At 48.9% G+C, this 16,761-nt stretch overlaps 1 protein-coding gene across 3 annotated transcripts in view; it reads right to left on the bottom strand.

The window, feature by feature from the left end:
• LOC104068000 (rho GTPase-activating protein 7-like) overlaps positions 1-16,761 on the bottom strand; it is a 52,562-nt gene extending 35,801 nt beyond the window's left edge. For 2 of the 3 annotated variants that reach the window (XM_054079447.1, XM_054079449.1), the window contains exon 1: positions 14,834-16,760. In XM_054079447.1, the coding sequence (XP_053935422.1) occupies positions 14,834-15,239 (406 nt within the window). In that variant the 5' untranslated portion in view covers positions 15,240-16,760. Of the gene's footprint in view, positions 1-14,833 lie in introns of all 3 variants that reach the window. The other variant, XM_054079448.1, reaches the window with a different exon arrangement.

Here is a 16,761-nt window from a genome sequence, read left to right as displayed (position 1 = left end):
AGATGACCAATAGAGGACCCAAGCAGCTCAGCTTCCCGGCTGCAGAGTTTTGCTCTTTGCCTGCTTAGGAAAACACAAGATTGTGCCAACCTGTAGAAATAACTAGTTTTCACTCTGGCTCTCAGGAACTGAGAGCAGGAACCACTGTCATCATGGTCCTCAGACTATGGCTGGTTGCTCTTGGGGCATGCATTGCACACTCTCTGAGGGCCCTTTCTACTGCCCAAAGCTCAGCTAAGCTGCAGCAGAGTCTAAAAGGAACAATACAGTAGACAACTGTAGCAAAGGGTGGGGAGGCTCTGCAAAGGGATCTGAACAGGCTGGACCGCTGGGCCGAGGCCAATGGCATGAGGTTCAACAAGGCCAAATGCCGGGTCCTGCACTTGGGGCATAACAACCCTGTGCAGTGCTACAGACTGGGGGAAGAGTGGCTGGAGAGCTGCACGGAGGAGAGGGACCTGGGGGTAATGGTTGACAGTGACTGAACACGAGCCAGCAGTGTGCCCAGGGGGCCAAGAAGGCCAATGGCATCTTGGCTTGGATCAGAAATGGGGTCACCAGCAGGTCCAGGGAGGGGATTCTCCCTCTGTACTCGGCACTGGTGAGACCGCACCTTGAATACTGTGTTCAGTTCTGGACCCCTCACCACAAGAAGGATGTTGAGTCTCTGGAGTGTGTCCAGAGAAGAGCAACAAAGCTGGTGAGGGGGCTGGAGAACAAGTCTGATGAGGAGCGGCTGAGAGAGCTGGGGTTGTTTAGCCTGGAGAAGAGGAGGCTGAGGGGAGACCTTATTGCTCTCTAGAACTACCTGAAAGGAGGTTGTGGAGAGGAGGGAGCTGGGCTCTTCTCCCAACTGACTGAGGACGGGACAAGGGGGAATGGCCTGAAGCTCTGCCAGGGGAGGTTCAGGCTGGATATCAGGAAAAAATTTTTCACGGAAAGGGTCATCGGGCACTGGAACAGCTGCCCAGGGAGGGAGTTGAGTCACCTTCCCTGGAGGTGTTTAAGGGACGGGTGGACGAGGTGCTGAGGGGCATGGCTTAGGGAGTGTTAGGAATGGTTGGACTCGATGACCCAGTGGGTTCCTTCCAACCTGGTGATTCTATGATTCTATGAAATGTAAAGGAAGATCTCACCATGTGTGGACCCGCGATAGGGGGAACCACAGCTCATGAACATTACTGTATGTTTACTTGAGTACAGCCTTCTCCTAATTCACTGCAAACCTGAGCAGTCACTATAATTCAGATTTTTCTAGGCACAAGCGAAACCATCAGGCATGAATGAGCGGGCTTTAATGTGGGGCCTGGTTACTTTATGGGATTCTATTTAGATAATTTATTATTTTTCTTACTTTTTGGTTTTTGCATTGAAACAGATTGAAGAGATGACTTTTAAAAACAGAGTAAGGCTTGCCCAAACTCTAGAAAATGTTCAAAACGGTGTGTTAGATCAGAAAAATCTCTGAAAATTGTTGTTTCTTCTGACTGAACCTAGGGGAAAGCCTAGTGGGCTTCCACAATGCATCCACCCACCCTGGCTAGGGTCATGTTGTGGTTAGGGCTGCACATTCTAGCCTTGGCATGTCAGGCAGCTCTCAGCATGGTCAGGAGAAGGCAGCCTGGCCTCCTCAGCCTGGCCACATTTTGACCCAACATGCAGACCTCAGAGCAGGTCCCAGCTGCCCAGAATCTCTCTCCTACTGCCAGTCTTCTAGACCAGCCGGCTGTCTTTCAAGTGCATTTATAGCGTCTTCACTTAACCATCAGTAGAATTTGAACTTGGCCACTGTATGATAATATCTGGTCTCCAGCATGCTCCCACCATATCTTAAATATTCACAAGTCTTCCTTGAATCATGAGGGCATGGGCTTGGAGAAAAGAGTTGATGTAAGGAGGAGATAAGTATTCTACTCGTTATCTGCAAAAAGTACATCTAATTTAGCCATTCAAAATACGCCGTCAGTTCAGCTGCAGAATAAGCTGGTTCTGAAATCTGTAGTTATTTTCTCTGACAGGACAGAGAGACATATTACCAAGAAAAAGAAAACTGGAAAAATTTCAAAATTATCAGCTTATTATCAAATAGCTGCTCCTGGCTAGAACCTCCATGTGGGTACAGCAGGGCGTACTAAGGCAAATTCAGGCTGTGTTGCACCAGCTAAAGTCCAGAGGAACTGCACTGAGGTCAGCTGAAGTCAAATTCACAGAACTGGGCAAAAGTCCTGCATATATTTACACTCCTAATTAATTTTATACCACATGCTGTCCTGTTCAGATCCCAGGGATAAAGCGTGTGCATGGCCAAGTCAAGGTTTGAGCTCTAGCCTAGATTTACACCAATGCAAAGGAAAGCACTAACAGTCCAGTATTTACGTTATTCAGGCCAAGGAAAAAATATAGCGGCAGCTGTGAACAGTCTGCAAATCAAACCCTGATGGGAAGACCTTCGTGCAGAGGTTTGGGTTGTTGTTACAGCTGATTCTCTGCATCCCCTTTATCTTTTTTTTTCCCCTTTCAGAGATGTTTGACCTTAAATGCAAAAGTATAACATGGGTCAGGAGGAGTATTTATTACGTATACACTATTTTTCTTTCATGTTAGCAAAATCCTTTTGTAGAAGTTGGCAGAAGTCCTTGTTACAGTTAAATTTCAGACCCATGAGTGATTTGGAATTTCACATTATTTATGTCTCAGTATAAAAAAAGCAAGGAAAAGGAAACAAATTCAAAGAAAATAATCAGAACACAGCTGAAGTCTTGTAGCTTTAGTTTTTTAAACCAGTGAAGTCTATCACCGCCGTTGTCTTCACCGATGTCTGTAACCATCTCAGTGTTTTGAGGGCTTCCTATGTAGGAGCTGGAGTGTTTGTAGAAATTACTCATCACACTGACTTCAAAGTTGTTTCACAGGCAAGGAGCATGAAGCGCTTCACAGATTCAAAGAACTAACTTGTACAGCAGAGCTCCTATTTACACCTGTGCTCACACCAGCTGCTCACAACACTAATGGGTTACCGGCAGTGCAGGGCTTCTGCAGCTTAAATCCTTTGCAATACAGATACAGAGAGGAACGTTGAGGGGGGATGAAATCCTGCTGCCACCATCACTGAGATGCCACTCCAAACTCTTGTTCCCCAGCTCACGGCTTTTCATTGGGTTGGGATGACCAGCAGCCAGGTCCTGCAATCCTCACTCTCTCTGCCTGGTACATCGCTTCTCAGCAGTTCACCTCCTGCCTCCAGGGTGCTACTTGTACCATAAAACTAACTGCGGAGCGAGAGAGCAGAGCCAAAGTTCAGCCCTTGGCTGCCAATGTTGCCCAGACTTACGTGGTTGCACAGAAGGTCACTCCTGAAGGGTGGGGTGGCAAAGAACATTTTTAGGAAAGGGTATTTGCATCTGCTTATTCCCAGAATGGTCCCAGGGTCAAACCCATACTGGTTGCTTTTCCAAGCTGTGTTTACTTTCAATTAACACACACAAAAAAACTAAGGTACAAGTTCTTAAAATACTCAGAAAACATGTTTGCTTCTTGTCCATGTAATTTCACAGCAATCTTCCAGCAAAGTTAAAGAAAACCACAGCTGCTCCTTATACAAACATGCACAAGAGAAAATGCTCTTAAAAATTTTCAATCATCACAAGCGGGGTCCGATCCTAGCGACGGGACAAGCTTACCCGCACTTCTCCTTTGGCCACTCACTCTTCCAGAAGACTTCTAACAGACCCCACTCCTTGACTCAGTAGCTCATCTCTCCAACGCACACAACTTATAGGTAACTAAAACCAGAGAGCAAGCAGCACCAGACAGCCTGCCCAAAATGAAACCCAGCAGCTGGAGGAATCTGTTACTACTCAGATTGGGGCTGAGATGAGCTTTGAAGAACACCACATTTAAATGCACAGGAGTTTTCACTTTGAGGCATCCTCCGCTCCAGCACTAGTAGACATTAAATATGTGCATACTTAATGCTTGGCAAGGTCCGCATCAGTCAGGTTGGATGAGCAAAGGGAAGCTGCCTCAGTAACACGGGTGTCTGTGTAATGTCAGACCCTGGAGGTACAGCTGGGGTGACAATTTCAGAAGCATCTACATTTCTTAGATTCTTCAACCTCCATTGAAACTTGCTTGAGGTGAATTTGAATGGAACTTAGGCTCCCAAATCTCTTTTGTATTTAGGAAGAGGTTAGCTGCTGTCTTTAAATTTCACAATAAAACACGAGCAGATTCTGCTTGGAAAGTTGGATATAGAGTAGGAGTTTGGATGGCATGATCATGGGCACAAATGAACACAATTCCTTTGAATATTGAAAGCATATTTAATGTGATGCTAAAGGTTACACAGCAAATCGATGGGCAGAACTGCGTCATAGCCCTGAGGGCATATGATTTGCAATAAGATGCAGGTGTAATTGAGTAATCGCATAGACTTAAAAGCAGCATTACATCAACTTAACATATGGCTAGAAATGGGCTTGGGGACACTCAGTGATTTGGTGATGGGGAAAAAGAGTCAAGAGCGGAGCTGACAATAGATAGGAACAGCAAATTTCATCACACAGGTAACCAGGCAATAGAAAGTCTGTTACTAATTCTGGAGAATTAGTAGAAAATTAGAATTAGTAGAAAAAAAGTCTGTTACTGGAGAACAAGTCTGACGAGGAGGGGCTGAGAGAGCTGGGGTTGTTTAGCCTGGAGAAGAGGAGGCTGAGGGGAGACCTTATTACTCTCTACAACTGCCTGAAAGGAGGTTGTGGAGAGGAGGGAGCTGGGCTCTTCTCCCAAGTGACAGGGGACAGGACAAGGGGGAATGGCCTGAAGCTCCGTAAGGGGACGTTCAGGTTGGATATCAGAAAAAAATTCTTCACAGTAAGAGTCATCGGGCACTGGCAGAGGCTGCCCAGGGAGGTGGTCGAGTCGCCTTCCCTGGAGGTGTTTAAGGAACGGGTGGATGAAGTGCTGAGGGACATGGTTTAGGGAGTGTTAGGAATGGTTGGACTCGATGATCCAATGGGTCCTTTCCAAACTGGTGATTCTGTGATTCTGTAATTCATACTTCACAAAACTTCTGATTTCAGTATCATGATTTTCAGTATCCATTATTGGAAATACTAAGAGTCTTGCACTTCAAGGACATACCTTACTGACTATCGGCACCATAATGGGAGAATCCGAGATGAAAGACACCCCTTAACTTGGCTTCAACATCCAAGCTGGCACAACACTAGTAACAGCTACTGAGTAGGTGTGTCCCTGTGCCTGGCAGTGAGAACATGCCCCTCGGCTGCTGAGCTCCAACACAAGCTGGCGGCCCAGCAACGTGCTTACCAGCCATACCTGACAACCACTTGTCTCTCTTGTCAGCTGTCAAAATTATATTCATAGTAGCGCAGTATTTCCTGTTTCTTAGTTTGGATGGTTCCCTCAGCCATTTTTCCACTGAAATGCTCAAGCATTTTTTTGAAAATATCTAAACAGGAAGAGACCTGACCTCTCCTCTCTGAACATTGTGTGCTTTCTTCTCCTGGCAACAGAAGACCTCTCCTGTGCCAGCTGCTGCGGTGACTCCAGGACAGACCAACGGGTGGATCCCAGATCCTAGAACTGCACATGGGCTTGTGTGCACTGAAGAGTGTGCACAGCTTGTCTTGAAATGGGATTTCAGTCAAAGCCCCACCTATTCATGCCTAGTGTTCCCCCTCGTTGCAGCTTATTGCCGTGCCTGACTGTGCAGATGGACCCCAGGGTCTTGCCAGCAGTGCCAGGGAGGAACCACCCCACAGCTCTGAAAACCAAAGGAAGAATGCCCATTGACTCAATTGGTGTGATGTTGGGCCGGATACTTAATTCAGACAGGTATTGGGCAGCTTCTTTCCTGTGGATTTCCACTGGGCACAGAATGGTTTTTGGGTTTATTTGGCTCTGGAGTATCGTCGTGGCTTCCTTGAGTGGAAAGGCACGGCTTCTGAAGCGGAGCCATACCATGCCCCACCACCCAACTGCTTCCACTAAACGCCTCAGAGGAGATGTTTTATTTCCCTGAGATGGACAAACTCTTCACTTCAGGAGCCTGATCTGTGTTTGAAGTCCCTTGCCACTGAGATGATGGATTTAGCAGATGCAGAAGCCTTGGCTGCTGTGCCGGCACCGAGCCCAGCCCTAGTAAGGCTGCAGCAGCCACGGGGTGCGTGGGGTGCTGGGAGGGGCGTCCAGGGCCACTTGACACCGTGCACCAGGGCATTTACATTAGGTAAATTGCTTTAAAATGTTAAAAAGCAGCGCAGCTCTGAAGGTAGAGCCCAGATGAAAACTGAAAAAGTGGTTTCCTTCATAGCTAGTAAACGCAGACTGTCCTGGCACCAGCAGATCACAGCTTTAGGGCATCGCCCTCAGCCACGGGGAAACCAGCACGAGTCTGTATGAATGCAGCTGACATGGGAGTGGGATAAATGGGAAAAAAATAAGATTCTGATTTCAGGGGAAGGAGAAAATAATGCGCTTCACTTCTAGGAGTATTCAAATCACCCTAGGAAAAGAGCAAAGCAACGTTAAAGAGTTTGTCAAACAATCCTGCTGTGTGGGTGGCTGCTCAGCGCAAAGCACTGGGACAGCTTGTTCCCCACTTCACAGCCCCTAATGCCAGGTCTACCCCTCACCGCCTGCCTCCTGGCAGCTGCACAGGGAGCCGTGCTGACCCCAATGCTCTCTAACATACCCGAGGCTTTCCTTGGTGAGTTTTAGTGGCCAGGGTCCAGGCTGAGCTCTTTCACTGGGGAAAATCAAATGCTGGCACAACTTAGAGTGACAACAACACAAGAGCGAAGTGAAAAGGAACTTGGGGCCAGCAAGATTCTGTGCCCACACATTCCTCCTGCAGAGCACTTGGGCCATCTGAGATTGGTAATATCTACAGAAAATTAGATTTATGTTAAGTACTGGGGCTCTTTTCCCCCAAAATTGCTGTCCTAAGTCCCATCACCATTGTACAGAGGTAAACCTGTTAGACTGTGCCACCCTCCCATACCATTTCCAAGCAGGAGGTGGCTTCCTTCCTGGCACCCCAGCAGTAATTGAGGCTCGGGCAGGCACTGGGCTGCTCCTGCCCACTGCAGAGATGACCCCAGATAGCCTGGGGTGCTTTGTCCAGCGCAGGGCCAAGCAGCCTAGGCCAGCCCTTCGGAACTGCCTACTGGCCACAGAAGATGCACCACCACATGCTCCATGAGGACCTCACTCAGCCTTAAGACACTCAGGCGGGACAGCCAGAGAAGCTTTTGTTAGTGTCTCACCTTTCCTCCTCTCTGCATGTATCCCAAGCATCCATCCTCCCACTCCCACCAAAACTGGGAAGTGATGTTTTTCTGAAATGTGATGAGGCTACGATGTTTCCCCCGAGCTGAAAGTGCACTCAGAGCTCCTAGCACTGTAAGGTGGCCCCTAAAATATAAACTTTTCTGCTTCTCCACAGCAGAAAACCTGGTCTGCTTTTTGCTATAGCTATTAGAGGTGGATGGGAACTATAGGGTGGTTCAAGTCTCATTTTCTAAGGACAAAGTAACACAAAAAGTATTTTGTGAGACTACTAACATTAAGGTGTAGCCGTTGACTATGAATAAATAAGATCTGTACGTATTTTGGACTGGAAAAAAAAAAGACAGTCCCAGATGAAGCAAAATGATAATGTGTTATTGGTCAAAAAGATTCATGTGGTCAAAATTAATAGAAGCAGGTGGTTTGCAGCTATATCCCCATCCGCCTTGTCCACTGCAGAGAGAACAAGCAGCACCATGCCTGATATTCAGGTTACAAGCTATAATTTAAATTTCTCCAGGTCCTTCGTTTAATGGCCTATCAGTTTGGAAGCAGTTCAAGGAATTCCCTACAATTTCTGCTTCCAGTTGATTTAAACGACTCTATAGCTTCTGTAATTAGTAGCTGAATCAGTTAAAACATTGAACATACAGAGCCCTCCACTATGCTGGTCTGACCAGACACCGTATAGACACACTAGGGCCATCTAGACTGGTAAAGGCTCTGCTGTGTGTGAGGGTCCCCAGGTCTGCCCTGGTGGGAGGAGACCGAGGGCACACACACACCGTGAGCCAAAGGGGCACAGGCAGTGGCTCCCTTCCCCGCACACCTGGTGCACAAGTCCTGCCTCCCCCCGCCTGCATTCACCCAACCACCCTGTATGCAAGGAGAGAACAGTGTCCTGTCCGGGGAGCTGCTCTCCAGAGTGAACACTAGCGTTCAGAGCACAAGATCCCTACTTATGCTGCGCGAATCCTGATCTCAAGATCAGCGATGCTGCTGAACCACTGCCCAGTGCAAGAAAAACATGCTATTTTTTGATGGTGAACGGATTCAGCAGAGTGATCTCATAATTATTTCAATAGCTAAACTTCACAGAAGAACTACCTGGGTACTGATGGTGGTGCAGACTCACCACCCTGGGTCCGTATGCAAGTCACTTCCACCAGGAGGTTTTAAACACTGTCATTCACTTATTCAGCAAATGCATCACTTTGGGGGATGGTGTGATTGAGAGCAGCCCTGCAGAGAAGGACTTGGGGTGCTGGTCGATGAGAAGCTCGACACGAGCCAGCAATGTGCGCTCGCAGCCCAGAAGGCCAACCGTGTCCTGGGCTGCATCAAAAGAAGCGTGGCCAGCAGGGCGAGGGAAGGGATTCTGCCCCTCTATTCCTCTCTTGTGAGACCTCATCTGGAATATTGTGTCCAGTTCTGGAATCCTCAACGTAAGAATGACAGAATCATAGAATCACCAGGTTGGAAAAGACCTCTTGGATCATAGAGTCCAACCATTCCTATCAACCACTAAACCATGTCCCTGAATACCCCTGAGAAGAACATGGAGCTGTTGGAACAGGTCCAGAGGAGGCAGAGGGCTGGAGAACCTCCCATATGAGGACAGGCTGAGAGAGTTGAGGTTGTTCAGCCTGGAGAAGAGAAGGCTCAGAGGAGATCTCGTAGTGACCTTCCAGTACCTGAAGGGGCTACAGGAAAGCTGGAGAGGGGCTATTCATAAAGGCTTGTGGGGATAAGATGAGGGGGAATGGGTATAAACTGGAGAGGTGCAAATTTAGACTGGACATTAGGAAGAATTTCTTAGCCATGAGGGTGGTGAGACACTGGCCCAGGTTGCCCAGGGAGGTTGTGGCTGCCCCATCCCTGGAGGTGTTCAAGGCCAGGTTGGATGGGCTTTGGGCAGCCTGAGCCAGTGGGATGTCCCTGCCCATGGCAGCGGGGTTGGAACTGGGTGGGCTTTAAGGTGTCTTCCAACCCAAACTGTTCTGATTCTATCACACTCTCATCTACTTCTAGTCTTTTAAAAATATGCTTATTTTTTTGTAAGACTGTAACAAGGTCAGAAGATGACTTGCCTGTCCTACCACCAGCTTGCCCAAATTCAACCATATCCATGTTCTACCCCCTGCTCAGCGCAATGTCCAATGGAAACGCACACAAAATGAATGTTCCCTGCACAGATGAGCTGACTGAAGATTCAGCCCAGATGAGAGAGGAAGCACAGGGTCCAGTGCGGTTTCCTGTGTGCCTATAAATAGCGGTTTAATATGGTTTAGGCAGAGGTCAACATCAGACAGCTGCACGAGCTCTGGCCTTCGTTTGCCTCATGCTGGCGGGAACGGGACTGATGGCAAAAAGTGTCCCCCTTAGAGCAAGAGCTCTTTTACATCCTAAAAAGGGTACAAAGCTATTGGAGAGTGTCCAGAGGAGGCTACGAAGTTGGTGAAGTGTTTAGAGAGGAAGCCTTGTGAGGAGTGACCAAAGTTACTTTGCCTGTTCAGCCTGGAGAAAAAGAGACTAAGCGGAGAACTCATTGTGGTCTACAGCTTCCTCACAAAGGAAAGAGGAGGAGCAGGTGCTGATCTCTCCTCTCTGGTCACCAACGATAGGACCTGAGGGAATGGCAGGAAGATGTGCCAGGAGAGGGTTAGATTGGATATTAGGGAAATGTTCCTCATCCAGAGGGTGGTGGAGGACTGGAACAGCTCCCCAGGGAGGCTCTGATGGCCTCAAGCCTGACAATATTCAAGAAGCATTTGGACAATGTACTCAGATATGTGTTGTGAATTTTGGGGTGTCCTATGCAGGGGCAGGAGTTGGACTAGATGATCCTTGTGAGTCCCTTCCAACTCAGGACTATGTTTCTATGAGAGTTTGCCATTTGCTGCAATGGGAGAAGGGCTGTTGGATACCTGCCAGGGGAGGGGTCCCATGGAGGTGACCCCACTGAAACTCTTTATTCACCTGTCGATCTCTCTGGCTTTGCTGAAATACGCATGAAATCTAAAAAGATTTCCAAAAGGCTCCAAAAGAAAAGAGCAAACATAAAGATGCTATTTTTTGCTTCAGCCCAACAGGCGGACTTCAGGGAGCAGCTTCACCCCTGCTCCAGGTAGCTGGAGTGGGGGTCCCCACGCCTGTGGCTCTCCTGATCCCCCTCTGCAAACCCAAGCACGCTGTGACATCTAGTGGCAAGCTGCCCTGAGAGCTCAGAGACAGCTGTCTTTGGTCCTTTGCACAATCCCTGGACGACACAGAGGTGTCTGCTTTATTACTCGCTCTTCGGATGTACATTTATGCATAATTATACATTTATGTGTAACAGATAGCATGGTGGCTAGTTCTGCTTAGTCCAAGTCGTCCCCCAGCAGCAACCAGTGCCGGTGTTTGACCAGCTCAGCTGGCCCTGCCAACGTTTCTCAGAAGCTGAAGGCACTAACAGACTCTGTGCAGCCAGAAAGGTGGACCAGCAGCCACGGCACCGTGTAACCTTACTGCACATTCACCTTCACCTCCTTCCCACCCTTTGGCAAGGGTTTATTCACTATTTCACCTTTTTTTTTCAGGCTCTGTTCAATATCATGCACCATCACCAGTGACATATTCAATATTAGCTTGAATAATGGTATAGAAATTAAATGAATAGGCTTTTCCTAACAAATAGGAAGGCCAGGTAGCACGAGTCAGGGACGTCCTCTGATTAGTCTGTAGCTTTGTGAATGAAAGGAGGAGCAAATACCACAGACGAGGAGTAAAACTAAGGAAAAAAAGGTGAAATTTCAAGGGGATCCTCGTTCTTGTGTGAGAGTTTGGAGTTGGGATGGAAAGCAGGAAGCTGCTGTGCAGCACATGAGCCCTGACCTCTTCACATAACCACCCTCTATGCACCCACCACAAACCTCTATCCCTTGCAAAAGTCCTGCTCCTTCCCTGTTTCTGGAAGCGATGGAAGCAGCCACAAGATCTGCAGGACCATGGGGCTGGAAAGCTGAAACCAGAATGGCCAGAACCAACCCTGCTTCAGATGCTTAAAGTCACTGAACAAAGCTGAGACCCACAAGTGGTCCCAGGGCTTCAGCAGCCAGAAGACAACAGGCACCACAGTAAAAGCCTGTCAGCAGGGCCTTCCTTTGTCTTTTTTTCCTTTCATAGGATCATAGAATCACCAGGTTGGAAAAGACCTCTTGGATCATCGAGCCCAACCATTCCCATCTGCCACTAAACCGTGTCCCTGAGCACCTCGTCTACCCGTCTTTTAAATACCTCCAGGGATGTTGACTCCACCCCCTCCCTGGGCAGCCTCTGCCAGGGCACCATAACCCTTTCTGTGAAAAAAATTTTTGTGATATCCAGCCTGACCCTCCCCTGGCGCAGCTTGAGGCCATTCCCCCTTGCCCTGTCCCCTGTCACCTGGGAGAAGAGCCCAGCTCCCTCCTCTCCACAACCTCCTTTCAGGGAGTTGTAGAGAGCAATAAGGTCTCCCCTCAGCCTCCTCTTCTCCAGGATAAACAATCCCAATTCCCTCAGCCACCCCTTATAAGACTCGTTCTCCAGCCCCTCACCAGCTTCACTGCTCTTCTCTGGACACACTCCAGAGCCTCAACATCCTTCTTGCAGCAAGGGGCCCAGAATTTCATACAGCTTTGTTTTAATGCATAAAACAGCTAATTATTTGATGTTATTTATTCACCAGAGAAGCCAAGTTCCCTTCCCACACGAGCATGTCTTCCAACAGCTCCAGGTCCTGACTTTTCCCAGAAGCATCAAGGGAAACAGAAAGAGATGGAGGAGGGACGGGTACGGTGGTCAGCGTGTGCAGTCAGCCAGTGTTGCATGGGTCTTACCAGACCACAAGGGCCAGGTTTCTGGAGATGTCAGATAATGCTAACCCTGGAACTCCTCCCAAACGGTGGGCTCTAGAAGCCTGAATGGCAAATCTATAAAAAAATTACAGCAATCTACATGAAAACCCTTCCAGAACCACCTCCTTATCTCATAATTGTTCTCTAACCACAGGACGAGTGCTGGGCACAGCGGGTACCCCTGCTCATGGCCAGGACTGCTGACTCTGCAGCCCCACGACAGCTCAAGGTGCTTTTGCAGCACCCCAGCAGGTTACCCCTCCATCACACAGCCTGACCTGGTGCTGCTGGGACATAGGCTGCCCTACTGCACGCCTCAGCCTTGCGCTTCATGTCAGGCACTTCCACTGGCTTTACAATCAGCTCTCACCAGTGAAGGCGATGCGTAACAGAGCAGATAGACAGTGGCTTCTCCCTGCCCAGCTCCCCTATGGTCCTTCCTCAGCACCTCCTGCCCTCCAGCCGGCATTCCTCTAGGTTGCTTCCCACTGCATTTATTATGTCACCACTCAAGCGCATGATGCTCTTATGGTAAATATCTGGCAACATAACCCATTCTCCTCTGATGACTTTTCACATATGTCAACAATTTATTCATTTCCAAAAGACAAGTAATTTTCTACATTAAAAAAATACACCTTTTCCACTGCCTGGAAGACCCATGTGTACCGATGGATGGATACCGAGCCCTGGCCGCAAGCACGGCAAACTAATTGGGTTTCTTCTCAGCTCTTGTGCTCGGCATATCGCCAGGGTGATGCAAAGCAATGAGAAATAAATTGACTCAAAACTTGGCCGGAGAGCATCAGCAAACAGAGCGTAGAATATTCAGCTTGATTTATTTTATAGAGAGGCAAAGGGTAAAAAATGCAATATTATTCCCAGTTGTGATCCTGGCAAACAGACCTCAAAGCCCACACGAGTGCAGAGGGGCCGGTGAGGCTGGGCAGCCACGGCCCCAGAGGCCGTATGTCAGGGGAGCATCACTGGGAAGGGACAAGATGACATTAGTTCATTTTGTGGAAACATTCACTGTAATACTTCCATCTCCAGCTCAGAGAATACAAAATGTTTTACATGGAGCAATACGATAAAAGCCACCATCCAACATGTAGACACTTAACACCCTCCTACAAATCTGTCAGATATACTGCAGGATTTTTTCAGGATTACAAAGCGAGCCTTTGGCAAAGGCAAGAGCTGACGCTGACCCAGCTGTTGGCTGGAGCAGTGCCAGGATTGCCCCAGCACGGGGGCAGCAGCTCCTGCTGTCTGGGGGTGCTGCTGAGGGGCTTCAGTCCCACCAAGGGTACCTGGGTGCAGAAGGAGCAAGGCAGGAGAGCAACCAAGGGGTCGAGCCAGCTGAGACAGTGAACATGCTCAACCCATACCCAAACCCCTCTTCCTGCTCTGGGGAGGATCATAGGATAGATAAAGTTGGACTCATCCAGTCCAACCATCAGCCCAACACCACTGTGCCTACTAAACCATTTTCTGAAATACCACATCTGTACACTTTTTGAGTCCCTCCAGGGATGGAGTCTCCACCATTTCCCTGGGAAGCCTGTGCCAGTGCTTCACCACTCCTTCAGTAAAGAAATTTTTCCTAATATTCAGTTTAAATCTCCTCTGGTGCCATTTCCTCTTGTCTTGATACTTGGGAGAAGAGGGTGGGATGGAGAGGACCTGCGAGCATGGCTGAGTGCTAAATTCAGAGCAGTACCTTCTGCCCCTCACCAGCCCCTGCTCGTGCCAGGTGCCAGGACGGCCACCCTGCTGCTTCAGGCTTTGGGCACCCACCTCACACATCCCCCTCTCATATTTTTTCCTCCCAGCAAACAGATTGCTCTTGCCATTGCTTTTCAGGAAGAAGCATCATCCCGCAGGGGGCATTTTCCCAAGGGCCAGCATTCTTTCCCCTCGACAACACGCTGCTGCCACGTTCCTGGCTCCCATGCTGCTCATTACCCTTGTTTTGTCCCCTGCGGGAAAACATTCCCCTTCCTTGGCCTCACGCACATGGGCAGGGATGAGACTCCATTGGCCAGCATGAAGGGTCTGAGAGACCAAGTCCTGTGCGGAGTCCCCCGCGCCCTCTCCTGCTGCCCGGGGACGACACCCACAGCGAGACACAGAATTTTTTATCTAACGCATTAAAATCTCCATTTCTCAGCCAGCACGTGGAATTCCACGACTAATAATCAGTGAGATCCAACCAAATACACCACACACACGTGCCTGGATTGATGAGCAGATGCACATTCCAAAGGGCTCTGGAGTCCCCTGTGGAGTTTGGGTGGCTGCAGTAGGATGGGACCCACATCCGTGCCCGCAGCATTGCAGAGAGCTGCCACCCTCTAGAGGGGAAACAGCAGCCACCAGGCTGACTTACAGATCCTAAAGCATAAGGTTTCAAAATTCCTAATAACGACATTTTTTTTCCCCCCAAATGTGAAACAAACCTGTCATTGTAAAACTTTCTTTTCTCTCTGAACGAGCCCAGGCAGAAGGAGCACATGGCAGGAGGGAACACCAAGACTCACACTTCCACCATTCCAGCCCCCTAAACAGCTCACACCCTGCTTTTTAGTAATCACATTAGAGAAAGAATAATCAAGGAAAGAAAATAAACCTCCCCCTACCTTCCATGGGGAGAGTGAACTTCAATGTATCGCTGTCCTGTGTAGAAGTCATTCCTGTGTCCCTTACCAGAAAGTAAGTCCTGCCTGGGGTAACAGAACTCCAACCCCGTATGCTCGGTTTTAAGCAAGACTGCCAAGATCCCACCCAGGACGGGGTGGAGAATCCTCCCTGGGAAAGAGCAGCTCGGTCACAGCCTCTCCCAGCTGCTCGTTGCATCTTGCCGGGGCTCTGACATGCTGTTTCCTTTCTCTTTCTCTCAGTATTCAGCAGCAGTCCCTTCGGCTGCCGTCTCGCATCAGCATCGACAACCAGGTTTGCAACAGGGATTGAGTTTGACAGTGCCAAAGGTGTGGGTGGCACAGACCCCGGCAAGAAATACTGTCTGGAGATAAAGACAGGAAACATACAGTTTAAATCAGCTGCAGCACGGAGAGGAATGAAATACCCAGAGGTACTCGAAGCACTACAGTTCCGACAGTCAGAAATCCTCGATAAACTGGAGCGTGGCCCAGCCACATGAGCTCAGTGTGAAGCGTGTTGCCGAGCGCTGTAACGCAGACATCACCCCGACAATCCGCTCTCGACTTGCCAAAGGCTGTGGGAAAATCTTGCTAGATCTGGTGGGTTTATGCTGAAGCTTTTTTATACTGCGAAGGTTGTTTTCTTTAAAAAAAGAAATCAATCTCTACCACATCCATTCTGGCTGGGAATGAGGCAGCTGATCACAGCTGGAATGTATTTCGCAGTGCACAGGCTGTACAGCGAGCGTGCCGGTGCTGTTGATGCCCGGGCAGCGGGTTTGCAGCCAGATGGGCTGCAGGAAGGACGACACAAGCAGGTAGAAGGGCAGCATCCACCCCCACGCCAACCCACCCGAGTGCTGGGGGTCTGGGATTCCCTTGGGTTTTCAGGAAGGTAGGATCAAAGGATGCTAGTAGAGTATTTGGGCTCTCATGTGTTTATCACTCACCACGTGCAATTATTCATTTTGGACATATTTCCTCTTGGTTTGAGACTGAACTGCCCAGCAGCAGACAGTTTCCACAGGCCAGGGAGAGCCTCCAATCCCTGGTTCCCACCGCCACAATTCATGTAGCAGAAATCTAAATTTAGGAGTACAGTGGAGAGACGGAGAAATCAAGTAGCAAACACCACCACGCGACACTGCTGCTATTGCTGGGAGGGCAGAGCTCATCCCTGGTCTCCATTTCCAGCTGCTCACAGCACACAACAGATGCCTGATGGTGCACCAGTGCTCATTACTAATTAACTGCGTGCCACGCAGTCTTACACCAACTAATGAAGTTAAGTGTTAATGGAAGAAAATCCAAAAATCATCCCAGGCCTTCGTGGCTGCTGGACACATACAGCAAACTGAAATAATGCCTGATGAGTTTCTGGTTGGAACATGCTTCTGCATCACCTGAGGAAGGAGGCATCCAGATATGGGTCCTGGTTATCCTGACCAGGATGTGGTTAGGATAGCCATGGACTTTAGCAAGGCACATTGGCGTGATGAGAACAGAAATTAGCTTTTAGTTGCTTCTGAAACAGGATGTCTGAAAGAATAGTCTTTTCTGACTCCAGAAGTCAGAGGAAATGAAGACACAAGCCTCACACAAAGCATCCTCTGGAAAAGGGGTCCAGAAATTCATGTTATCCCTGGTTGTCTGGGGTGTCACCACTCGGAGAAGATAGTGTTCTGTAGGATGCTGGTACCTGCACCACTGAACCCGCTACATGCGGTGATGCAGAACAGAGCATAATTGTCCTTCAGAAGAGGAGCAGAACCAAAGCCAAGATTTGTGAGCGGTCCTACCACTGCAGGCTTCTTCCTGCTGTCACACTGGGCTTCTTACACAGCTCTGGGGCTTTCCAAGTCACGTCTCCCACACTCTTGCACAATTGGCAATGACTTAAGGAGTCC

The sequence above is a fragment of the Cuculus canorus genome, chromosome 14 (assembly GCF_017976375.1).
Source record: "Cuculus canorus isolate bCucCan1 chromosome 14, bCucCan1.pri, whole genome shotgun sequence".
NCBI classification, from domain to species: Eukaryota; Metazoa; Chordata; class Aves; order Cuculiformes; family Cuculidae; genus Cuculus; species Cuculus canorus.
This window is presented reverse-complemented; position numbering and strand designations above follow the sequence as displayed.